Source organism: Aotus nancymaae, unplaced genomic scaffold, assembly GCF_030222135.1.
Source record: "Aotus nancymaae isolate 86718 unplaced genomic scaffold, 86718_ANA_hifiasm-v0.15.2.pri h1tg000012l, whole genome shotgun sequence".
Classification (NCBI taxonomy): Eukaryota; Metazoa; Chordata; class Mammalia; order Primates; family Aotidae; genus Aotus; species Aotus nancymaae.
Window position 1 is genome coordinate 40,125,892 of NW_026988423.1, and position 26,132 is coordinate 40,152,023.

At 43.0% G+C, this 26,132-nt stretch overlaps 2 protein-coding genes, 1 non-coding gene and 1 pseudogene across 3 annotated transcripts in view; 2 read left to right on the forward strand and 2 right to left on the reverse strand.

Annotated features, from left to right (window-relative positions):
• Positions 1–206: 206 nt before the first annotated feature.
• LOC105715025 (large ribosomal subunit protein eL24-like) lies at positions 207–669 on the reverse strand (annotated as a pseudogene).
• A 1,919-nt stretch (positions 670–2,588) lies between these two features.
• On the forward strand, positions 2,589–5,808 carry LOC110568669 (cystatin-B-like; the record flags this gene model as incomplete). Its single annotated transcript, XM_064375294.1, has 2 exons — positions 2,589–2,618; positions 5,506–5,808. Coding segments are annotated over exons 1-2 (333 nt in total), but the record flags the coding sequence as incomplete, so codon positions are not given.
• Positions 5,809–6,444: 636 nt separating this feature from the next.
• LOC135274730 (U4 spliceosomal RNA) lies at positions 6,445–6,584 on the reverse strand. The gene has a single exon (XR_010342498.1). It is a non-coding gene; the product is annotated as a U4 spliceosomal RNA (small nuclear RNA).
• Positions 6,585–10,478: 3,894 nt separating this feature from the next.
• The window catches only part of LOC105714961 (zinc finger protein 680), a 40,693-nt gene continuing 25,039 nt past the window's right edge, over positions 10,479–26,132 (forward strand). Inside the window, exon 1 of the mRNA XM_064375600.1 lies at positions 10,479–10,625. Within this exon, the coding sequence (XP_064231670.1) occupies positions 10,623–10,625 (3 nt within the window). The 5' untranslated portion in view covers positions 10,479–10,622. The remainder of the gene's footprint in view (positions 10,626–26,132) is intronic.

Consider the following 26,132-nt stretch of genomic DNA (forward strand, 5'->3'; position numbering starts at 1 on the left):
GACTGTGATACACATCTGTGGGATCAGCGCCTAAGTAATGTGACTCTCCTCTTTTGCCGGGGTGCTGTATTTGTCCTGTGTCGTGACATACGGCTGAGTCCAATACCTACATGATGTGACCCTCCTGCCTGGGTTTTGCTCACAGGGTTCTGTTTGTTTGTTTAGAGTTATAATCCCATTTTTATTTAAAAATCTAATCTGCCAGCTTAGCATTTCCCACCAACTCGAGGAGCTGTTTCACGGGCTTCACGACCTTTGCTTAGGCGCTGCCTTTGTAGGTGCCTTAAGCAGCCTTTGCAGCCTTTTTACACGCTTGCTAACCTTTCTTGCTTCCTTAGCGGCCCTGAGCGCCCTGTGCCTTTCTAACTTCAGGTTTCTGATTCTACTTGGCCATTCTTCTCGCATCAGCAAGAGACGCCCCAGTAACGGCCCTCCGGAATTAGACTGCTCAGTGGGTTCTGCTGCTTTGAATTTCTTCTGACTGTCCCTTTTCGTGCTTCCTTCTCAGAGGACAGTCCAGTTTATCTGCCGAGGACTCCTCTTAGAAAGGAGCACCGACTCGCGTTTTGCATTAAGGAACTGGAAAACGTTCCCGCCGGTCCTGGCGGAGTACCTGCCCTGTCCGGGGTAGAACTCGTCCCCACCAAAGCTGCACAGCTTGACCTTCATGGTGGCGGCTCCATGGGAGGAGAAAAGGTGGTGAAGAGGCTTTTTCTGAGACGGAGTCTCGCTCTTGTCGCCCAGGCCGGAGCGCAGTGGCGTGATCTCAGCTCACTGCAACCTCCGTCTCCCGGGTTCGAGTAGTTCTGCCTCAGCCTCCCGAGTAGCTGGGATTACAGACGCCCCCCCACCACATCCAGCCAATTTTTGTATTTTTCCTAGAGATGGGGTTTCACTATGTTGGCCAGGCTGATCTCCAACTCCTGACCTCAGGTGATCCACCCGCCACAGCCTCCCAATGTTGTGCTGGGATTACAGGTGTGAGCCACCATGGCTGGCCGCCCACAGGGTATTTTAAAATATCTTTCTTTATTACCTGGATGATGTGACTCTCTTATTCCACCAGAGCCCTGCCAAATAAAAGGACTGTGACGTGTCACTGAACACAGCACCTAGGTGATGCGACGCTCTCCTTTTGCCTGGGCCTCACATATTTTGGGTATTTTAACAAATTGCTGGGCCCCACCACTAGGATATGGGAGGCTTGTGCATGGTCCCTGCCTACGTGGGGGCCTTTTGATATTTCTCTGCATCTACCACTTAGAAGATGTGACTTTGCTACCTGCACCCTGCCCGCAAGGAAGATTGCAAAATATCACTAGGCCGTGCCCCCAGGTTATGTGACTCTGCTGCCTGTGTTCTGCTCTCAGGATGGAATTGTCAGTTTTTGCTACAGGCAATGCCCGGTAACAGTAGAGAGTTACGTCAATAGTTGACGGGCCCAGAGGTATGTCACAGTGTCCCCTGTGGACAGAGTCCTAGGAAAGAGACTCATACCAGTTTGGTGCTGGGTCCAGCAATAAGTCACAATGCCTTCTGAGGGCAGGCCACACCGAAGAGAAAAGAGTAATGGCACTTTGGTGCTTGGCGCAGTGATATTTTACAATCCCCAATGTGAGCAACGATCAGACAGAAGGAGAGTGTCATGGGTGATGCGCAGAGACATTTCCCAACGCCCCCTGCAGCAGGATCTAAGCAGGAGAGCTACATTACCTGGGTTTTGGATTAAACAACATGTTATAATGCCTTACGTGGGCAGGGCACAGGCAGAAGAATCACACACCCTGGGAGACTAGTGATATGTCACAGTGCCCCCTGTGGGCAGTGCCCAGGCAGGAGAGGAAATTCGTATCACTTGATTACTGGCCCAAGCAATCTGTCACAATTGTGTGTGTGTGTGTGTGTGTGTGTGTGTGTGTGTGTAGCCAGGGTGCAGGCAGAAAAAAGATTTACATCTCCTAGGTGATAAATACAGAAATACATCAGAAGGCCCCGGTGTTCAGGGCCCAAGCAGAAGCCTTCCACCCCCTAGGTGTTGGGCTAAGAGATATATCATGGTACCCAAAATATGCTGAGCCCAGGCAAACAAGAAGAGTCACATTACCGAGGTCCCGGGTCCAGTTATATATCACAATCATCCCCCTTCTAGCAAAGCTCAGGCAGAAAAGGGCAGTCACATAACCTGGGCAATAAATAAAAAGACATGTCCTAATACCCCTAAGGGCAGGGCCCATCAGGGAGAACTGCATAAGCTAGGTGTTGGACCCAACCGCACGTCACAGTACACAACGTATGAAGAGCCAGGTAGGAGGGGAGAGTCACATTGCCTAGGCGGTAAGCCCAGCAATACAACAAAATCCTTCTAAGCAGAGCCCTAGCAGCAGAAAAGAGTCACATCACCTAGGTGCTAGGTCCAGCAATATGTCACAATAGTCCTTCAGAAAGGAGCCGAAGTAAGATAGTAACATCGTGTAGGTGAAAGGCCCAGTGATATTTCACAATCTTCTCTAGAGACAGAACCCAGAATAAAGAAGAGTCACATCAGCTAGAAGCTGGGTGCAGTGAAGTGTCATGTCGTGTATAGCCACATGAGCGACAATGGTGGCTTGGATCCAAGCGTAAGAGCCTCAATCCATCTGTGGACTGTGTCTTCTTAGTAAGTGAGGTCCTCACAGGTTTGCTAAATGTTGGCTTGAGAGTCACAAACCCAGATGTGAACCAAATCTACATATAAGAGTTAGTTTCCCTGCTTGACTGCCTTTAAGTGTGTGATTAAGAAGCTCCACAGTGGGCTGTGTTCATGTGGGAGGACAGCAGTCTACACTGTCGGCTGGGTAACCTCCACAGTGGGCTGCGTTCGTGTGGGAGGACAGCAGTCTACGCTGTCGGCTGGGTAACCTCCACAGTGGGCTGCGTTCGTGTGGGAGGACAGCAGTCTACACTGTCGGCTGGGTAACCTCCACAGTGGGCTGTGTTCGTGTGGGAGGACAGCAGTCTACACTGTCGGCTGGGTAACCTCCACAGTGGGCTGTGTTCGTGTGGGAGGACAGCAGTCTACACCGTCGGCTGGGTGTGCATGTGAGTGTTACAATCTCAGCTGTGTGCAGTGCCCACGCAGAAAAGAAGAGTCCAGTCACCACGGTGTTTTGATCCCAGCCGTATGTCACAATGCACAACATATTCAGGGCCCAGGCAGAAAAGGGGAATCAAACAACCTAGGTGCTGGGCCCAGCGATACCTCAAAATACCTCCTTGGACGGGGCCTAAGAAGTAAAGGAGAGTCACATCACGTCAGTGCGTGTACACAAATATGTCACAATACCCTCTGAGTGAATGGCCCACTCACGAAAGTCTTGCCACCTAGGGGAGGGGCTCGATAACATGCTGCAATTATAAATGCAGTGTAAATGAGAACTTATAAATGAGAACGTGTGGTGTTCGCTTTACTGTCACCGTGTTAGTTTTCTGGGGACAGAGGTTTCCAGCTCCGTCTGTGTCCCTGCAAAGAAAAGACCCCTATTCCTTTTAATGGCTGCTAGTATTCCATAGGGTATATGCACATTTTCTCTACCCAGCCTATCACTGATGGGCATTTTGGTTGATTTCATGTCTTTGCTATTGTGAACAGTGCTGCAGTGAACATACATATGCATCTGTGGTATTTCTGGTTCTAGGTCTTTAAGAAATTGCCACACTGTCTTCCACAATGATTGAACTAATTTACATTCCCAGAAACACTGTAAAAACATTCCCATTTATCTGCAGCCTTGCCAGCATCTGTCATTTCTTGACTTTTTTTTTTTTAAGACAGAGTCCTGCTCTGTCATTCAGGCTGGAGTGCAGTGGCGTGATCTCGGCTCACTACAACCTCCGCCTCCCAGGTTCAAGCAATTCTCTTGCCTCAGCCTTCCGAGTAGCTGGGCCTATAGGCTCAGGCCACCACGCCCAGCTAATTTTTTGTATTTTAGTAGAGACGGGGTTGCCCAGGCTGGTCGAAAACTCCTGAGCTCAGGCATTCCGCCTGCCTTGGCCTCCCAAAGTTCTGGGATTACAAGCATGAGCCACCGCACCCAGCCTGTTTCTTGACTTTTTAATAATTGCCATTCTGACTGGTGTGAGATGGTATCTCATTGTGGTTTGATTTGCATTTCTCTAATGATCAGTGATGCTAAGCTTTTTTTTTTTTTTTTTTGAGATGGAGTTTCACTCTTGTTACCCAGGCTGGAGTGCAATGGCGCGATCTCGGCTCACCGCAACCTCCGCCTCCTGGGTTCAAGCAATTCTCCTGCCTCAGCCTCCCGAGTAGCTGGGACTACAGGTGCACGCCACCACGCCCAGCTAATTTTTGTATTTTTAGAAGAGACGGGGTTTCACCATGTTGACCAGGATGGTCTCGATCTCTTGACCTCGTGATCCACCCACCTCGGCCTCCCAAAGTGCTGGGATTATAGGCATGAGCCACCACGCCCGGCCTGTATCTGCACTTCCTACTCACCTCAGCCTGGGTGACAAGAAATTCCGTCTCAAAAAAATATATATATATGTATGTATATATATATATGCACACATTAAATGAGTGTGTGCATGTGTGTGTGTGCATGTGGGGGGTGACTATTCTAAATTACTAAAATAGATTAAGAGCAATTTTTTTTGGTCGAACATATAATCCTGAGAAGACAATCAAAACTTAATGTACGTTTCTACTACCTGATGGGCCATTTAAACATCTACAGAGAAATTTTATTCAATTACAATTTATCATGCATATTTTCTGGTAGTATAATAGCTTTCTCATGCAAGAAGGCTGATGTTATAACAGTAGCTAAAAGGATATTAGGGAATATGTGTTCCTCATGGGACATTTCTAAAAAAGCCTTCAATAATAAAAATACTTATTTCACTAGACGACTTGTAAAGCTGTTAATTAAGGCATTACGGATTCAGTAGTATTGAGTGCTAACTAAAGTGACTGGATTCCTTTTGTAATTGCAGATCAATGACAATCAGATCCACTTAGAGTGGGAAAAATGTGTTGACCTTTATAAAACAGTCATTGGAAGGCCTATGCACTGATAATGGAACCTCAGGTAACTTTGGCTTTTGAAGTTTATCACTAAATTCAGCAAGGCTTTAATGCATTAAGGCAAAGCATATTTTCACCAGGTAATAAAAGCTTTTAATACTCTACTGACTAAGGACAGTATAATCCTTGATAATCTAGAACCCAAAGATTGAATTGACTTGCCATCTACACTGCAGAAAAACTTCAGGATTTGAATCATGGGCTCAGAATCTCACGACTCAGAAGGGCTCCTCCAAACTGGAGACTTAATGTAAAACTAACCAGGAAAGTTTCTCCTCAAAGCAGACGGCAACTTCGTGTAGGTAGGTTTTTTCACCAGATCAAACATAAAGACATCTCTGCTATCATGACACTCTTAGTTCAGAGTTTTTTTCTTATGGCTTCACAAACAACGGAAATAAAAAGAGGGTCTTCCTCACCAGGTCCCTCCCTCGACCAAGGTGAAGTGCGGGGTACCCTTTGCCACGCAGCTGGCCACAGAGGAGACCCAGAACATCACTGACCAGGTGAGGTCCCAACTTGAAGACATAGTAAAGAAGTTCCCTGTGTTTAAGGCTGTGTCATTCAAGAGCCAGGTGGCTGCAGGGACAAACTACTTCATCCAGATGCTTGTTGGTGATGAGGACTTCTTATACGTGAGAGTATTCAGAAGCCTCCATCATGAAAACAAGCCCTTGATCTTGTCTAGCTACCAGACCAACAAAGCCAGACATGACGAGCTGACCTATTTCTTTTTCTTTTCTTTTCTTTCTTTTTTTTTTTTTTTTTTGAGACAGAGTTGCTCTGCCACCCAGCCCGGAGTGCAGTGGGCAATCTTGGCTCACTGCAACCTCTGTCTCCAGGGTTCAAGCGATTCTCCTGCCTCAGCCTCCTGCGTAGCTGGTACTACAGGTGCCTGCCACCACACCCGGCTAACTTTTGTATTTTTTTGTTTTGTTTTGTTTTGTTTTGTTGAGACGGAGTCTAGCTCTGTCACCAGGCTGGAGTGCAGTGGTGTGATCTCTTGGCTCACTCACTGCAACCTCCACCTCCCAGGTTTAAGCAATTCTCCTGCCTCAGCCTCCCAAGTAGCTGCGATTACAGGCACACTCTCCACATCCCACTAAGTTTTGTAGTTTTAGTAGACAGGGTTTCACCATGTTGGCCATCCCGCCTCGGCCTCCCAAAGTGCTGGGATTACAGGTGACATATGTGACCATGAGGACACAATGCCCCGATGAATGACATGATAAGGATAAAAAAACCAAAATAATAAAAACTGAAGGTTGTGCTAAGGCCCTGAATTTTGGTCACACTTAGACCTATATGAGAACTTAACCAAAAAGGGTATCTTTTTTCTTTTTTAAAATTGTTTAATTCATTCTCTGTAGAGACTGTCAAAAATTGCCAGTGCTGACTACATTTCCAGTCATCCTGGTGGCTATTGGGAAAAGTTTTCAATTAACAATAATTGCACGTCAGATAAACCTCATTGGCTATGATACTGCCACCGTGCAAAGCAAAAAAAAAAAAAAAGGGTGGGATATTTTAAAAATGAAATTATTAGATTCCACCATTGTGGACTGAACTAGGCCCAAACAAATGAAACCAAAGTGAAGTACTTATGCTAAATGTAACACAATCAAACTAAAAATTTAAAGAAACAGGTAGATCCTAAAACAGGCCAGGTTTTTTTTCTTTTTTTTCTGCAAATAACAGATTTCAACTTGAAGAGCTCCCCTCCACTGTAACCCTTTTTAAAAAAATAAGAATTGGCCAGGTGCGGTGGCTCACACCTGTAATCTCAGCATTTTGGGAGGCCGAGGTGGGTGGATCATGATGTCAGGAGTTCGAGACCAGCCTGGCCAACATGGTGAAACCCTGTCTCTTAAAAACAAACCAAAAAAAAGAACTTGAAGTCTTTGTTTCCTCTTTATAAACCCACAATTCTGCTATTTCAAAGTGGAATTTGAAACTAAACAAGTGCTTTTTTTTTTTTTTGAGATGGAGTTTCACCCAGGCTGGAGTACAGTGGCACGATCTCAAGGCGAAGTTTCACCATATTGGTCAGGCTAGTCTCAAAATCCTGACCTCAGGTGATTCACCTGCCTCAGCCTCCCAAAGTGCTGGGATTACAGGTGTGATCCCCACGCCTGGCCAATAAGTACATTTTTGGTGGTGACAGATTAGCATCAATGTCTACAATTTTGGTCTAACTCTCAAAATTGAGAATACGAGGCCGGGTGCAGTGGCTCACGCCTGTAATCCCAGCCCTTTGGGAGGCCGAGACGGGTGGATCACGAGGTCAAGAGATCGAGACCATCCTGGTCAACATGGTGAAACCCCGTCTCTACTAAAAATAGAAAAATTAGCTGGGCAAGGTGGCGCACGACTGTAGTCCCAGCTACTCGGGAGGCTGAGGCAGGAGAATTGCTTGAACCCGGGAGACGGAGGTTGCGGTGAGCCGAGATAGCGCCATTGCACTCCAGCCTGGGTAACAAGAGCGAAACTCTGTCTCAAAAAAAAAAATTAAAAAATTGAGAATACGAAAATTTGAGATAAATTGTTTAATTATAGCCTAAAGCTGCCCACTTTCATGTTTAATTTTAGTCAATAGGGCTTTTTGTACATAGTAAACTGAAACCTAACTAGATATGTAATTATGCTGTAATCCATTCTTGTACCAACCACTGTGTTTTTGACAATAAAGTAACATAAACTGTTCCAACTATGTTCAAATAAGGCAAATTCCAAGCTGTAATCATTCTGGCTGTTTCTGTATCTCACTTTCATTTTCTGTGTGTCAGTTTGCTTTTTCTGTCCATAAATCTTTTTCTACCAAATGGCTATGCTGGAGTCTGCCTGATTGGCAAATCATTCTTTGCTCAATTAAACTTTGTTAAATTTAATTTCTTTAACTTTTTATAAGTTTTCGAATTTTTTTATGAGGAAAAATAAAGAATGTGTTATTGGGGTTTGATTTTGAGAAGCAAGGGGCCCCTGTTGACAGCCCAGAAGCAGAAGCGCACCCGAGGGCGCACAGCTGTCTAGTCAACTAGCAGCTGATGATACATGCCTAAAGGAGCTCAGCTGAAAACAGAATGGCCCGCTGAGCCCAGCCTAAATTGGTGATCACCTCAATTATGAGCTAAGAAGTTCTGGATGGTTTGTTATGCTGCAAGAGCTAAATAATACACGCACCCAGCACAGATAGGATGCCAAAATCTAACGACCAGTTGATTACTAGTTACCTTCTAACAGTGGGCCCCATAGGGATACTGGTTTTTCTCCTGATTCAAAGTTAGATGTCTTGTAAGAGAATATTGAGTAATGCAGAAATACATGTAGACATGTCTGCAAGTGATTTGGGCTTACACTCACACAGTTCCCCAAACCAAAGGAGAAAACAGATCACCACAGCTTGACAATTAGGGCAAAGGGCAAATAGCAAAATAAGCTTGCCTTTAATCTATTTTCTCCATATTTAAACATTGGAGGTAAAGACTGGGGATATGGGCATGCGTGGTGGCTCACTCCTGTAATTCCAGCACTTTGGGAGGCCGAGGTGGTCGGATCGCCTGAAGTCGGGAGTTTGAGACCAGCTTGGCCAACATGGTGAAATGCCATCTCTACTAAAAATTCAAAAGTTAGGCCAGGGCGGTGGCTTACACCTGTAATCCCAGCACTTTGGGAGGAAAGGTGGGTGGATCACAAGGTCAGGAGTTCAAGATCAGCCTGGCCAAGATGGTGAAACCCTGTCTTTACTAAAAATACAAAAATTAGCCGGGTGTGGTGGCAGGCGCCTTTAATCCCCATCTACTCGGGAGGCTGAGGCAGGAGAATCACTTGAACCCATGGAGTGGAGGTTGCAATGAGCTGAGATCACGCCACTGCACTCCAGCCTGGGCGACAGAGTGAGACTCCATCTCAAAAAATATATATATATATATTTAGCTGGGCGTGATGGCAGGTGCCTGTAATCCCAGCTACTCTAGAGGCTGAGGCACTAGAATCACTTGAATCTGGGATCGAGGTTGCAGTGAGATGAGATTACACCATTGCACTCTAGCCTGGGCAACAGAGTAAAACTGTCTCAAAAAAAAACAAACAAAAGGAGTGGGGGCAGATCTATAGACACAGAGCTTTCTTCTTCTGTGGCCCCATCATCCTTTGTTCACTGTCTGATCTCTTGAAGAAAGGTGGGCAAAAGGTGGTCTCCCTGTTGTTATTTTATTCCTGCTGCTCTCTGCTCTTTCTATGGCCACTATCTTCTCTACCCTCTGAACTGAAGAGATGTTGGTAGGGAAATATTTTCTCCTCATTTATGGCAGAAAAATGATGTTCACGATTGGTGTGGTGGCATGCCTGTAATTCCAGCACTTTGGGAGGCGGAGGTACAGAAGGATCACTTAAGGTTGGAGTTCGAGTCCAGCCTGGCTAACATGGCGAAATTTCGTCTCTACTAAAAATACAAAAATAAGCTGGGCATGGTGGCACATGCTGGTAATCCCAGCTACTGGGGAGGCTGAGGCAGGAGAATTGCTGATCTGGAAAGTGGAGGTTGCAGTGAGCCAAGACTGCACCACTGCACTCCAGCCTGGGCATAAGAGCAAGACTCTGTCTGAAAAGAAAAGAAGAGGAAGAAAGAGAAAAAAAGAGAGGAGAAGAGAAAGGAAAGAAAAAGAAAAGAAAAGGGATGTTCAGGCTTCTCATCTGCTGTCAGAGCTGCACTTCAATGTGGCAGCTATTGGCCATTCATGGCTACTGGGTGCCTGGAATGTGGCTGGTCTGAACTGCTAGAAAGGTAAAATACGTAGTTTCAAATTACTTTTTCCAAAAAATGTATACTTCATTACTAATTACATATTGCTCACATATTAAAACGATAATAATTTGGATATATTGGGTTAATTAAATTTCCACAATAAATTTCTCCTGTTTATTTTCTTTTTAACATTTTTTTACTAGAAAATTTAGAATTCACATGTAGCTCACATTCAGTTTCAGAGGACAGCCTTTTCAAAAATATGTCAGGCTACCTGCTCAAAAGACGAAAAGTCAGGGAGCTCATAAAATCGGAACATTTTAAATAATTGTTATTGCATTATTTTCATACGTGAATAGCCATATAATATATTATTTATAAAAGCATACAACTTTATACACAAGGTTATATGCAAATACCCTGTGGGTTGGAGCTGGCTCAGCTTAGGGAGGAAGCCCTGCCGGAGAAGGCTGCTGCTTGAATTGCACTCTTTTATCTTTCAGCCCAGCAGCTGAGCACATCTTCTGTCACTCAGAGCCTGATGGGGTGGGGCCCTAAATATTATCCAATCAGGGACGCTGTTCTGGGAACCGTCCAATCAGGCACGCAGCTGGAGCGGACAGGCTGGCTTCCGGATTTGGCGGGGCCTTTGTCTCCGGCTTTAGCCCGAGCTCCGGCTCTTCTCTTCCCTGTTCTGTGTCCTCTGCTCCTGGAGGCCCAGCCTACGTGGCCCCGTTGCCTGCAGGTACTGGGAGATGCACAGCTAAGACGCCGGGACCCGCTGGAAGCCTGGAAATGGTGAGAGTGCCGGGTCGACATCCCGAGAGAAGGGGAGGGCCTGGTTTGAACTGGTGGGAAGTGGCTGTGGCGGAACACGGGCCTCCCCGCAGTCGGCTCCCAGCTCCGCGCTGCCCGAGTTCTCCTTGGCGCAGCCCGGCCCTCGGTCCCCTTCAGCCTAAGATGGCGGCCGGGCTGACAACCGGACCCCGGGCGTCCCGTCTCCTCCCTGCGCAGCGACTGCGCCCCGGCCTGGAGCCCTCTCCCGGCAGATCTGCACTCGCAGCGCCGCATCTCTCCCCGAGTGTGCGGGGACCACGGGAGGGTCGTCAGGGGAGAATCCTGACGCGGGGTGCGGGGTTCATCAATGGGAAGAGCTTTGGTCTGTGAGGGTCCCAGGCCCTCTTTTTTTTCTATTAAAAATTTATGGAAGTCACCGCGAATATGTTATTTAATCAAATATTGAAAAATCATAAGCACCCAGCTATGATTTGTAGTTTGTGGTCCATGGGAGGGGCTTGAAGGAAAGACTTCAAAGAGGTGTGTGATGAATAAAACCAAATTCAGTAATACGTTCGGTGCAGTTACATAGCTTCTTAATTTGTAAGATCAGGGTGCAGATTTTCTGGTTATGTAATCAGAGGGTACTTGGCAGCTTACAGTTGGTTAAGCGTGAATTTTATTTCCCCCAGTGTAATAATTTACAAAATACAGTGTATTCGAGTTAGATCTTTCTAAAAGGAGAAATCTAGGGACTGGAGCCACCTCAGGCTACTTGCCTGCCGCTTAATTATTACACTCCACAGGGGACTGATTTTCCCCTGCATTTTTTCACCTGTGTCCCCAAGCAGAGTCTCAAGACTGCTCCCCATTCCCTATTCCTCCAGCCTAACTCTGACTTCCAGTAAAATACTAAATTTCCACTTTCTGACATTTTCAAATGTCAATTTCTTCTCCCTAATTCACGTTATTAGTCATTTATCCTTTACTGTACGTTTTTGATACTGTAATTAATTTTTTGAGAAATCATTGGATGGTACTTTTTAAAAGATTTGTTTTCTGTTTGTAGAATTTTCTGTAAGAAAAAAGCAAAGACTAATCCCCAGACACTGCATTGCTGTGCCTCTTTTCCTTTTATCTTCCCTAGGCACAGAGATCTTTTTTTTTCTTTTGAGATGGAGTCTCACTTTGTCGCCCAGGCTGGAGGGCAGTGGGACGATCTCGGCTCACTGCAGCCTCTGCCTCGCGGATTCAAGCAATTATTTGCCTCAGCCTCCCGAGTAGCTGGGATTACAGGTGCCCACCTCCACACCCTACTAACTTTTGTGTTTTTAGTAGAGATGGGGTTTCACCATGTTGGCCAGGCTGATCTCGAAATCCTGACCTCTTGATACACCTGCCTCGGCCTCTCAAAGTGCTGGGATTACAGGCGTGAGCCACCCACCCAGTGGCACAGACATCTTATCAGAATTTTTGAGGGTCAGGGTTTCCCTTTGGAAGCTTTATAGGGTGATGTGTCCCCAACCATCCATCAGATTTTTCCTGGTCTTGGGTTTCAGTACTGACTGGGAATAAACCATGATACCCACCATGGCTATGTCTGCTAGAATGTCTAATGAGTATCAGCTCCTGGGTCATTTTCTTCCATAGGAACGAAGTGCAGCCTCTCAAGGGAGCAGGTGGATGCCCTGGGCTGAGAGGAATCTCCTGGTGTACTCATCCAGTGAAAAGTTGGCCCTTTGAGACATTAAGATTGTCTTCACCCAACTCAGCTTCCATTTCTTAGGGACACATTTCTGGTCAATCAGATGCTGGTGTTGAGGGAAAAACACAAATAATTCTGCCCTTTGGATTCTCTAAGAGGGACAGAAAAATAGGAAAAAATATGATTAAAAAATAGTGAAAGATAAATAGTGAAAAATTTTTAACAGAAATTAAAAGGTAGGAAAATATTTACAAATGGTATAAAAGAGGTGAGTTTCAAAAAAATCGATATCTAAGTGTATTCTATTTGTTAAAACTTCTCATTTACCGTTTTGTTTTCCAGACTGAGTTTTGTAATTGTCACGGGTGGTTTATTTATGGCTGGGTAATTTCTTTTCTTTTCTTTTCTTTTTTCTTTTTTTTTTTTTTTTTGAGACAAAGACTCACCCTGTTGCCCAGGATGGAGTGCAGTGACACAATCTCAGCTCACTGCAGCCTCCACCTCCCGGGTTCAAGAGATTCTCCTGCCTCAGCTTCCTGAGTAGCTGAGACTACAGGCATGCACCACCATGTTCAGCCAATTTTGGTATTTTTAGTAGAGACGGGTTTTCACCATGTTGGCCAGGCTGGTCTCAAACTCCTGACTTCGGGTGATCAACCCACCTTGGCCTCCCAAAGTGCTAGGATTACAGGCGTGAGCCACCACCCAGCCTAGCTGGGTAATTTCAAACAGAATTCCTAGCCTTAACTTTTAGAATGCTAGGAAATAAATAGAGGAAATCTCTTTTCTGTTTGGGCTTTAGAAAATGAATACATTTCCGGCCAGGTGCAGTGGCTCAGGCCTGTAATCCTAGCACTTTAGGATACCAATGGGGGCAGGTGGATCACCTGAGGTCAGGAGTTCGAGGCCAGCCTGGCCAACATGGCGAAACCCCGTCTCTACTAAAAATACACAAATTAGCCGGGGTGTTGGCGCATGCCTGTAATCCCAGCTACTTGGGAGGCTGAGGCAGGAGAATCTCTTGAACCCTGGAGGGTGGGAGTAGGGGAGCAGGCCTAGGCAAAAAAAGCAAAACTCTGTCTCAAAAAAAAAGAAAGATAAAAAAGAAGAAGAAAAGAAAAGAATGTATTTCCACGAGAAAATGTGGTAGATAATTGGTGAAGTTACAAAGATTCATAAAAACTTTAGTTCCTGTTTTTGTAGGGTAAATTTGTGACAGTGAATATTTCTAGTCTATACCCTGTTATCTTGATTTCTGAGTTTCATGCTAAATTTTATGAGATGAAACTTGGTACCTTCTAGAAGTGTTTCCATGTGGCTAATTGTTTACCTCATAATTTTTTTTTTTTTAGACAGAGTTTCGCTCTTGTTACCCAGGCTGGAGTGCAATGGCGCAATCTCGGCTCACCGCAACCTCTGCCTCCTGGGTTCAGGCAATTCTCCTGCCTCAGCCTCCTGAGTAGCTGGGATTACAGGCACGCGCCACCGTGCCCAGCTAATTTTTGTATTTTTAGTAGAGAAGGGGTTTCACCATGTTGACCAGGATGGTCTTGATCTCTTGACCTCGTGATCCACCCGCCTTGGCCTCCCAAAGTGCTGGGATTACAGGCTTGAGCCACTGCGCCCGGCCGATTTTTAATGGAAATAATAAAAAAGCACATTTATTGTTTAAAGGAATACTTTTGCTTTTCTTATTGAGATGTAAAATATAAGCATCTTTAAAAAAGTCTTCCCCTTATATGAACACTGTGTTTGAGTTATTTTGCTGGATTTTCTAACTCTTAGTTTCAAAAGCCAAGTGAATAGCTCTGACGTGAAAAATAAAGCTTGAGCCAAGTGGCTCGAAGCTAAGGCCAATATTGAGCTTGCGAAAGGAGGCTATCAAAGGCACAGTTCTTTCTGGGGATCCTCCCCTGCAGATGTCCCAGGCTTGTCACCCCAGCCATAAAAGAAGCCTTTATTCTGAGAGAAGCTACAGAGCCCTGGCAAGCTGGGGACCCACAGGCAGATGCAGCTAAGGTTAAGATGGAAGGGGATTGGGAGGGTCTTACTGAAGATGAAGTTGTTATTGTTTTGAGGTAGTTTCTAGACCTTGTAAAATAAAACACAGGTGTATGTAAAAAAAATACTTGAATTCCAAAGGAAAAAGCACCAACTATAAATCTTTAAAGATTGCAAAGTTTAGGCAGACAAGGGTTTTCTTTCATAGGGAGAAGCAAACAAGATGAAAAGAAAGTGGGTGGGGAATGGCAAATTGAAGGTCAAAAAATTAGATTCTAGATTAGCAAATGTTTTACCCTGAAGTCAGCATGTTCTTATGAGGGGCATAAAATGGGGTTCTGTTTTGGCTCAAACTGAAGGAAACTCAACATTCGGGAGCCTGTGAGAAGGAGAGAAACTTAAGTAAAGTTTGATTTAAAAAGTATTTCATTTTGAAAACTGAAGGCAAATTCAGCTAATTTTTTATAAGGAAAAAAATGTGCAGAGTCTCTTTCTGGCTGTGACAAGTAAGAAAAGAGCACCCACCATCTAAATCATAATGGGAAGGGTGTTTCTTTCCATAAACTCTTCCTGGAGAACCCAAAGGATGGAGAATTTTGTTAATTCACAGCCTTTTACCAGGAATATCCATGTGCTTCATCTTTGCCCACTTCTATTTTTTGTCATCCTATACCTTTCTTCCATTGACTTTTTTGGCCTTTTGCTTTTCCTCGTTGTATCTTTTATAATAAACTAGTCAACATAACTACAGTGTTTTGTTTAGTTCTGTGGGAAGCTCTATCATATTATATCATGTTATATAATTGGAGGGAGTTTATAAGAGTTTCCAATTTCTAAACAGTAGGTCAGAAGCATAGATGAGCCCTTGGGGTTTGTGACTGGCATTTGCAGTGAGGAGTGTTGTGGGGCTAAGCCCTGAATCGGTCTGTGCTGATGCTGGGTGGTGTCAGAATTCAAATATTAGACAACTAGTTGGTGTTGGAGAATTGCTTGGTGTTCACCAATCTACAGATTTGGGGCCAGAAGACAGATATCACAGAGGCCTGGCCTGGAATGGAACTCTGGGTGTCTGGGAATGGGAGGCTCTGATCTCCTGTACACAGGCTGTCACACTGCCCATTGTCCTGTGATTCCAGGTCTCCTCCCACAGTGAGAGTGGACTGAAAACTTAGGGGAAATTAGCTCTGATAACAGACCTTCTTTTTCCACAGCTGCCACCCCAGGATTTCCACTCACAAACATACCCCTAGAAATTGACGTGTCCACACTCCTCCCAGGGCTAGGCACCACCCTCAGGAATTTCCCCACAGCATTTTTTATCCTAGGCCTGAGCCACCATGCCTGGCCTAGTTTTTGACTTTTTAATAATAGGCATTCTGATTGGTATCATTATTATTGGCATCAGAATTAGTATCTGATTGGTATCACGAGATGGTATCTCGTGATTTTTCTTTGCATTTCTCTGATTAGTTGTGAGCATGTTTTCATATGCTTGTTTCACAATTATGTCTTCTTTTGAAAAGCATCTATTCGTATTTTTTTGCCTACGAAATGAGGGTTTTTTTTGGTAAATTTTAAAAAATTCCTTATAAATTCTGAATAGATCTTTGTCAGAAGCATAGTTTGCAAATATTTTCTTTTTATTTTGTAGGTTATTTGTCTACTCTGTTGACAGTTTGCTTTGCTGTGAAGAAGCTCTTTAGTTTCTTTAGGTCTCATTTATCAAGTGTTGCTTTTGTTGCAATTGAATTTGGTATCTTCATCATAAAATCTTTGCCAGTTCCTATGTCAATAATATTTTCTTTGTCCAATTGACATAGGTATTTTTAAAATTATCTTTCAAAGTTTTATTTACAATTTTATGTTCTACATTTAGGTATTTAATCACTTCTGGAGTTGATTTTTTCAATATGGTGTAAGGAAGGCATCCACTTTCAATCTTCTACATAGTACTAGCTAGTTATTCCAGCACCATTTATTAAATAGGGAGTTCTTCCTGCATTGCTCTTGTGAGCTTTGTAGAAGATCAGATGGTTGTAGGTGTGTGGCATTATTTCTGGGCTCTCTGTTCTGTTTCATTGTTCTATGAGTCTGTTTTTTATCAGTATCCTGCTGCTTTGATTACTGTGCCTCTGTACAGTTTGAAGTCGGGTAATGTAATGCCGCCTGCTTTTTTCTTTTTGCTTATGATTGCCTTGGATATTCAGGGTTTTTTTTTTTCCGGTTTCATATACAGTTTAAAATCCTTTTTTTTTTTTTTTTTAAAGTTCTGTGAAGAATGTTTTTGGTAGTTTGATAGAAATAGCATTAATTGGCTGAGTGTGGTGGCTCACGCCTGTAGTCCCAGTGCTTTGGGAGGCTGAGGCGGGCAGAACATGAGGTCAGGAGTTTGAGACCAGCCTGGCCAACATGGTGAAACCCCATCTCTACTGAAAATTCAAAAATAAGCTGGGCATGGTGGCGTGCACCTGTAGTCCCAGCTACTCAGGGGACTGAGGCAGGAGAATTGCTTGAACCCGGGAGGCGGAGGCTGCAGTGAGCCGAAATTAGGCCACTCCACTCCAGTCTGGGCAACAGAATGGACTCGGTATCTAAAAAATAAAATAAAATATAAATAGCATTAAATTAATTCTGTAAATTTCATTTGGCAGTATGGCCATTTTAATGATATTGATCTTTTCTATCCATGAGCATAAAATGGCTGCCCATTGGCTTGTGTCATCTCTGACTTCTTTAAGAAGCATTTTGTAATTCTTGTCATAGAGATCTTTCACCACCTTGATGAGCTGTGTTCCTAGACATTTTATTATCCTTTTTTTTTTTTTTTTTGAGATGGAGTCATGCTCTGTCACCTAGACTGGAGTGTAGTGGCGTGATCTTGACTCATTGCAACCTCTACCTCCCAGGTTCAAGTTATTGTCCTGCCTCAGCCCCCTGAGTAGCTGGGATTACAGGTGTGTGCACCCCACCCAGCTAATTTTTGTATTTTTAGTACAGACCGGGTTTCACTCTGTTGGTCAGGCTGATCTCGAACTCCTGACCTCATGATCCACCCTGCTCGGCCTCCCAAAGTGCTGGGATTACAGTCATGAGCCACCGTGCCCGGCTAACATTTTATTATTCTTGTGGTTATTGTGAATGGGATTTTTTTTTTTAATTAGACCTTTGGCTTGAATGTTGTTGATGTTTAGGGATGCTACTGATTTTTATACATTTATTTTGTATTGTGAAACTTCTATTTTCTAGTTTGTGTACATAGATTTTCTAGTTCAAGTGCATAGAAGTGTTCGTAGTAGACTTAAATAGTTATTTGTATTTCTGTGGGGTCAGTGGTAGTATCTTTTTTTGTTACTTCTAATTGTGTTTATTTGGACCTTCCCTTATTTCTTTATTATTTTAGCTAGTGGTGTGTTTATCTTATTACTTTTTACAAAGGTTTTAACTCCTGGATTTTTTGGTCTCTTGTATTTTTTTTCTATCTAAATCTCTTTCAGTTCAGACCTGATTTTTTGGTTATTTCTTGTCTTCTGCTAGCTTAGGGGTTGGTTTGCTCTTCTCTCTTTCTTTTATTTATGATCTTAGGTGTTTAAATTGAGATCATTCTGACTTTTTGATGTGAACATTTAGTGCTATGACACTGCCTTAGCTATGTTGCGGAGATTCTGGTATATTGTATCTTTGTTCTCATTTTTTGCAATGAATTTGACTTCTGCTTTAATTTCATTATTTACTCAAAAGTCATTCAGGCTCAGATGATTTAATGTCCTGCACTTGTATCATTTCAAGTGTTTTTGTTTGTTTGTTTGTTTGTTTGTTTTGCACTGAATTTATTTTTATCAAGCTGTGGTCTGTGTGTGTGGTTGGTGTAATTTTGGAATTTGCTGAGGATTGTTTTATTTCTGATTGTGTGGTCAGTTTTAGAGTATGTGACACATGGTAATGAGAATAATGTATATTATGTTGCTTTTTTTTTCTTTCTATTGCTTTGAGCAAAATATTTTGTTGCTTTTAGATTAAGAGTTCTGTAAGACTGTTTGGCCAAGTGTTGAGTTTAGGTCCTGAGATCTTTGTAAATTTTCTGCCCTAATAATCCAACAGTGTCTGTGGAATGTTGTAGTCTCCCACTATTATTGTGTCAGAAACTAAGTCTCTTCATAGGCCTCTGAGAACTTGCTTTATTCATGTGCATCCATAGATTTTCTTTATAATATCTTTCTGTATTCTGCTTTTCCTCCCTGTAAACATTCTTTCAAGTGCACACAGTGTGCCCAAGGCTACTCCTTAGATGCTTGAATCCAGTGTCTGCTGAAATTCAGATATTCAAGGATTCAAGAGCATGTCTAAAGGCCTGGCTGTTTTAGGAGAAAATAAAAATAAAAGGCTTTATTCTCCTACCTGAACATAAGAGAGGTTGTTATCCTCATCTCTCTTTTCTTAAAGCATTTGGATTATATGTATATTTTTTCTCTGCTTTATTGAAATATGTGTAAATCATATTACCCTAGATGTAGCTAAATAAACGGTTCAATATATAACTGAACAGTCAAGTTGTAGTTGGACCTTGGTTTCTGTTTATTACTTCAGAACAATTAGCATTGTTATGTGAAGCATTTGTATACAACCTACATTCACACACACACACACACATTTTTTTTTTTTTTTTTGAGATGAAGTGTTACTTTGTCGCCTAGGCTGGATTGCAGTTGTACGATCTCAGCTCACTGCAACTCCGCCTCGCAGTTTCAAGCAATGCTCCTACCTCAGCCTCCCAAGTAGCTGGGACTATAGGCATGTGCCACCACGCTGGCTAATTTTTGTGTTTTTAGTAGAGACAGGGTTTTGCCATGTTGGCAAGGCTGGTCTCGAACTGCTGACCTCAGGTGATCTGTCCTCCTCGACCTCCCAAAGTGTTGGGATTCCTGGCATGAGCCTCCATGCCTGGCCAACATTCATATAAATTAGAAAGTATTTACTACAATAATATAAATATAAGACCACAATATTTGCTTTGAATGAATCCCTTAAATAGTCATTTTAATATTGTTATTCCTACTTTTAAAATATGAAGTGTTTTAACTGAATTATAGTTAAAACATTTTCACAAATTCTACATACATATGACCAGTACATTAAAATACTTACTTCTAATCTCCAAATAAAATTCATTACCAGATTGTTACAGTAGATACTAGTTTTACATTCCTATTACTTTATCCAGTAGGGATAACTATAAGTAAGCATGATTTAAGTATCTTTCATTTCAGTAAGTTAGAATGCTGCTATTAAAGGACAAATAAACACAAGTGATGTGGCCACCAGAAAAATATAATAGCTCTCCTCTTAGCTGTGTTGCAAGCTCAGATATATTCCACTATGTAAACAAAATCAGATTCTAAATTTTTATCAAAAAGTGCTGGTGGTGACTGGTCACAGTGGCTCATGCCTGTAATCACAGCCCTTTGGGAAGCCAAGGTGGGTGGATCACTTGAGATCAGGAGTTCCAGACCAGAATGGCCAAAATAGGGAAACCCCATCTCTACTAAAAATAAAAATTAGCCAGGTATGGTGGCAGGGGCCTGTAATTCCAGCTACTCTGGAGGCTGAGGCAGGAGAATTGCTTTAAAACCTTTTAAGGGAGGTGGAGGTTGCAGTGAGCTGCGATTGTGCTACTGCACTCTCCAGACTGAGTGACAGAAGGAGACCCCATCTCAGAAAAAAAAAAGTGCTGGTGGATATAGTCAGGTGTATTCCAATGGAGATCCCCCATTCAGTGGCTAAAAGAGGAAAGAGCAGAGATAAAGGAACCTCATAAATTCTGCCGAGAATATGCTCCCTTCTTCGTAATGGTCATATTTCCCATGGTGAGAGTAGCTGTGTATTTTGGGTATTTAGAGATAATTTTTTTTTTTTTTTTGATACAGAGTCTCACTCTGTTGCCCAGGCTGGAGTGCTGTGGTATGATCTCGGCTCACTGCAACCTCTTTCTCCCGAGTTCAAGCGACTCCCCTGACTCAGTCTCCCGAGTGGCTGGGACTACAGGCGTGTGCCATCACACCCAGCTCATTTTTGTATTTTTAGTAGAGATGGGGTTTCACAGTCTTGGCCAGGCTGGTCTTGAACTCCTGACTTCATGATCTACCCGCCTTGGCCTCCAAAAGTGCTAGGATTACAGCAGGCGTGAACCCAGGCTGGAGTGCAGTGGCGTGATCTTGGCTCACTGCAATTTCCACTTATTGGGTTCAAATGATTCTCCTGCGTCAGCCTCCCAAGTAGCTGAGATTACAGCCGTATGCCACTACACCCAGCCAATTTTTGTATTTTTAGTAGAGACGAAGTTTCACCATGTTGGTTGGGCTGGTCTCAAACTCCTGAGCCCATGATCCACCCACCTTGTCCTCCTAAAGTGCTGGGATTAGTGGCATGAGCCGCTGCGCCCGGCCTGAAAGAAATATTTTACAGGGAAGTATTTTCTGGCTGACTTCATCAATCTTATGTCTAATCTGAGTTTTTTTCTCAAGATACATTTAGTGTATTTTTTCTCTCAATATAATCTGTGTGAGACTGAGAGCTGTTTTTCTCTCCAGTACTTTGAGTGTCTGTTTCCGAAGCCATTTTAGCATTTCATAGTGTCTGTGAATGAGATAGGTTGTCACAGTGAGGCCTCTTGGAGCTGTCTCTATCCAGACTCATGGTGGAAATCCAGCAGAACGTGTTCCATGTCCCTATTATAAATAGAAACTGAGCCTGAAACATTGTTCCCTTTCCCATTGTTGTGAAGGTGCTCCTCCAGGAGGCCTGCAGACTCTCCTACAGTGCTGGAGTGCTGCTGTGGCAATTGGGGTTCATGTGAGATGTGACCTGCCAGCTGTTAACCCTGTATTTAGGGCTGTACCTCAGTGGCAGAGGGTAGAGGTCAAGAGAGGACTCCAGTCACCAGGAGAGGGCAAGCGGAAGTGCTATAGCTGAGTCCTCAGGGAGTAGAGAGCTATTGCTTCAAAATGTAAACAGCCAAAATGATAGCGCCCTATTCAAATGTTCCTGTGGGAGAGCGAGAGCCTACCTTCAACAGGCACCTGATTTTATGTTGTAAAACTACTCTCTGTCCTGAAGATCTTAAAAGTTTGTTTTGTAATTATATATAACAAATTAGCATATACGGATGGCCTCCCCAATTACCAGGTGAATGTAGGGTGAACTATGTATGATATGGTACTGTAAATTTTTCTCCTTGTGGGCTAATTATGGTGACCCATCTTTCTGTCTTTGCAATTTGCTACAAAGCAGATTGACCTTGATGCATGTCACATTCTGGTTTAATTGTGTAATAAAACAGTTTTATTTCTGTTCCATCGTTGTGGAGTTGCGCTAGGGCTGGAGAAATTTTGTCTTTTAATTATATTTCCCAAGAACTATTTAGAATTACCAGACATGACATAAACATATAAGTTACCAACCAAGCTTTAATCTAGATGGGACTTTCTCTCTCAGACTTCAGTCAACTCACAATTGTGCTGCAAAATGCGTGCTTTCTTTTAAATATGCAGGTAGAATTGTGTCTCTGCCTGTTTGATATCTGTAGTCCTGTACAGTCACTTTTAAAGAGGTTAGACCAAATTTCACAGGCAGCAATTAACCATTTTACCTCTTTCAGTGACTTTTGTATCTTCAGACCTGAAACTGATTCAGAGACCTTGAGGCTCACAAACAGAGTAACATGTCTGCATTGAACAGAAATGAGAATGTCTGCTTTCTCTTTTGTCTTCTTGCTAAAATGCCCATAAATCTGCAGTTAACACCTACTACTCCCTCAGGACCTAAATCTGCGGCTCCAAATTCTGAATCTAGACCTTGAGATTTTGGAAAAAAAATAAAACATTTCTTCTGAGAAATGTAAGTCCATTTAGTTATAAGCCTCAAAGAGACATTAAAATGAGATCACAGTTACGTCTTTCTTGCTTCTTTTAGCTATTGATTTATCTCTTAAAACTGCTTACTGTTGCCACAAGTAGCTATAAATTAAACTAATAATTTCACACCGGACACTACAACCCACACCCTATAGCTTAACAATGTATAGCCAATTAGTAATCAATTTTTTTTTTTTTGAGAGGGAGTCTAACTCTGTTGCCCAGGCTGGAGTGCAATGGTGCGATCTCGACTCACTGCAACCTCTGCCTCCCAGGTTCAAGTGATTCTCCTGCCTCAGTTTCCCAAGTAGCTGGGATTACAGGTGCCTGCCACCACACCCAACGAATTTTGTATTTTTTAAGTAGAGATGGGGTTTCACCGTGCTGGCCAGGCTGGTCTCAAACTCCAGACTTCAGATGATCTGCCCGCCTCGGCCTCCCAAAGTGCTGGGATTACAGGCATGAGCCACCATGCCTGGCACATCAATTTTTTTTTTTTGGTAGGCATATCATTTAGAATGTGTTAGAGTAGCCTGTATGAGGGAATCTCTCCTTTGGTTTTACCCTACTTGCTGTAACACCCAAGAATACAGAGCTAGTTTGATCCCACCTAGAATCTACACGTAAGGTCTGGCCTCTGCCTGAGATTTACAAGACAGGGCCAGACTTTGGATTGAGAATGTATGGAAAACCAACAGAAGGCATTTTCTGCATTGTGAGATGTCAGCATAGACATCTTAAAGTTCCCTTTTGAGATTGTGGCTTCTTGAGCTTTTCAGATCTTGTTCAGTGACCTACAGTTATGTGAGAGACACCACGTGAACATAGAATCTCATGGAAGAATCCGTAAGTATAAAAAAGCATCTTAGGAGTGAGAGATCAAGTCCACAGAGTATCCAAATCTATGACCACAACTATACCTGTAATATGTGATATTGGAGTAGAGTATTCTTGTCTTTCTCTTAACCCAAGAACTAACTCATCAGGACAAGGTGATCCAAATTCTGGAGCTCCACCAGGGCAGTTTCATTTTTTACATGGGATCATGCTGAATCATCAGCCCAGGGTTACTGGGAACCCTCTCACCATCATCTAGGCATCTTTGAGACATTTGAGGGTGTCCAGAGCAGAACGATGTCAGGCTGACAAGACTGGTTAATTCTGCTTCTGTCTCAGTGTAAGAGAAATAAGTCATTTTGCATTTGTTCCTCCCCTCACATGAGAGATGTCTTTGGTTTGTACCCAGATGAGAGTTTCTCAAGTTTCCTGGTACTTGGGTGAAAAAAAAGGAAAGGGTCTGGGGACTCAAATAGATAAACTAATTGCTTCTATTTTATATGGCCATGAGAAAAGAGTTGGAGCAGTCCCAGTTCCTACCATGCAGGAACTTTTAGTCTAGACTGGCAACTGGATAAATGAAGCATGATATGGTTGGTACAGTGTATAGATGTGTGCAAAAGTACTCGGCCTTTATTTTGGCCACTTTATATTGTTGTGACTTTTTTTTTTTTTTTTTTGAAACGGAGTTTCACTCTTGTTACCCAGGCTGGAGTGCAATGGCGTGATCTCAGCTCACTGCAACCTCCACCTCCTGGGTTCAGGCAATTCTCCTGCCTCAGCCTCCTGAGTAGCTGGGTTAAAGGCACACACCACCGTGCCCAGCTAATTTTTTGTATTTTTAGTAGAGACGGGGTTTCACCATGTTGAACAGGATGGTCTCGATCTCTTGACCTCGTGATCCACCCACCTTGGCCTCCCAATGTTGTGACTTTTGATACCATCACCTGAAGGGATATTTATGAACAGAAGAGTTGTTATTATTTGTATTCTTTTTTACCTTCCTATTAATACATATTTATCTTCGATAACATTACCATAGAGAACCTTAAGGAATGTGTTTAAATTGCTTATTAGTATATGTTAGAAAATTGACATGGCAGTGGCTAAAAAAAATTAGCTACACAAATTCTGTAATTTAAGTTTCTCTTAGGTAAGCCTAAAAAATCAGAACTGGAAATACCCCAGTGGCATAGAGAGCAGTATTCTACATAGGGTTCACTCCCTGCCCCAGTTCTGTTAAGATTCCCTCTTTTTGGAAGCCTTATTTAGGTCTGACCCCACTGTGGATCTTGCCTCACTGAACTGATGATACTGATTAGAAGAAATTAGTTTTGGCTGGTGAGTCCTGCAGCCTTTCTAGAGCTGGTGCCCATAATTCCCTGAAACTCGGAAGCAGAATAAATGGGAAAAAGTAAGCATTTATTTTAGGACCTTAATTTTTTAATTAAAACCAGTACTTGCTGAGACATTCCATGTAGCCACTTGTTTTCTGTTACTGCAGATTCAGTAGTTCCTCTGTAAGTCACAAAAAAGTAAATATAAACACAATAAAACTTTTTCTGAACTACATTAAGCTTTTCTGTATCCCTCTGATCTGTCTATATTTAGCTTTTGTTTTATACATTAAAAAAAAATAAATGACAGAGAAACAGAAGAAATAAAAACCCTGGGCTCTTTATCCTGAGAATTATTGAACACCTGGTACCAACTCCAGGGTGTTATCAGGGTTAAATCAAATAATGTATTTTTCCCAGCACAATGCTCTGTAACACTTGAGGATGTAGCACCTGCTTAATCAACGTTACACTAGTACATGTGTACATGTAGTTTTCCAAATGCAGACTTACTCAAACATTGCTGTCTTCTGTTTTTTCCATAAACTTTAAAGGACCAGCAAAGAATATGATACTTGAGGATGGAGATTGGTTGTCTTTGTGTTGTGACAAGAGAGCTGACTTTAAGGGAGTCTGTGCTGTGCCTGGTTTCTCCAACTAATGCTAATAGCCCAGGAAGAGCGACATCAGCATTAACAGGGAACTGGTTTAGAACACCCATTCATGAACGCTTTTCAAACTTGCAGAGTGACATTACATAGAGTGGGACCAAAATTATCAAGTGATTTATAAGGTCATTAAAGCTTGAGAGGCAATGCTTAGCTAAGTGGTTATCAGCCCAGCCCTAATTAGGATTACATGGCCAATTTTAAGAACTCTTCTGCTCCTTCCATAGGTTCTGTTAATTGTTCTTGGTGGCAGCATCATATTATTCTAAGTAAGGGCCTCATGTGACTCTAAAATGAGGACAGAGTCAAGTACGAGGGGTTCAAGATACGTTCGTAAGAGTTAAGTTCTACCTTTGCATTGAATGTTGGTCAAAGGGCCTATTCTGTTCAGGTTTGGTAGAGACAGGTCAGTGTGGTGCATATTGCCATTATTATAGAAAAAATTACTGGTGTCTGTGCCAGGGGAGGGCACCTGAGGACAGGAAAGGAGAAACTTAATTATTTTTTTTTTTGACATGGGTTTTGCTCTTACTGCCCAGGCTGGAGTGCAATGGTGCCATCTCGGTTCACTGCAACCTCTGCCTTCCGGGTTCAAGTGATTCTCCTGTCTCAGCCTCATGAGTAGCTGGGATTACAGGCATGCCCCACCACACTGGCTAATTTTTATTTCTTTTAGTACAGACGGTGTTTCTCCATGTTGGTCAGACTGGTCTTGAACTCCCAACATCAGGTGATCCACCTGCCTTGGCCTCCCAAAGTGCTGGGATTACAGGCGTGAGTCACTGTGCCTGATGAAACTTATATTTTTTTCTTCATGGAGCATCTCATTGTTCCTGAATCTCTTGTAAAAAGGGCAGAAGTGGGTGGACTTTTTCTGCAGGTCTTGGTTTTCTGCCTGTGGGTGTGGTGTTAGCAAGTAAACAGCGGGTGCTGACACCTTTAGAGGCATATTCTCAAGATGCAAGTGTAATTTGTCCAGAGAATCTCATCTGGGAAGGAATTCCAAAAAAAGGAAGAGAAAGAGGAAGAATTGGCTCTGTTTTTCACTTAAACCTGTGTCAGATCAAGAGCCG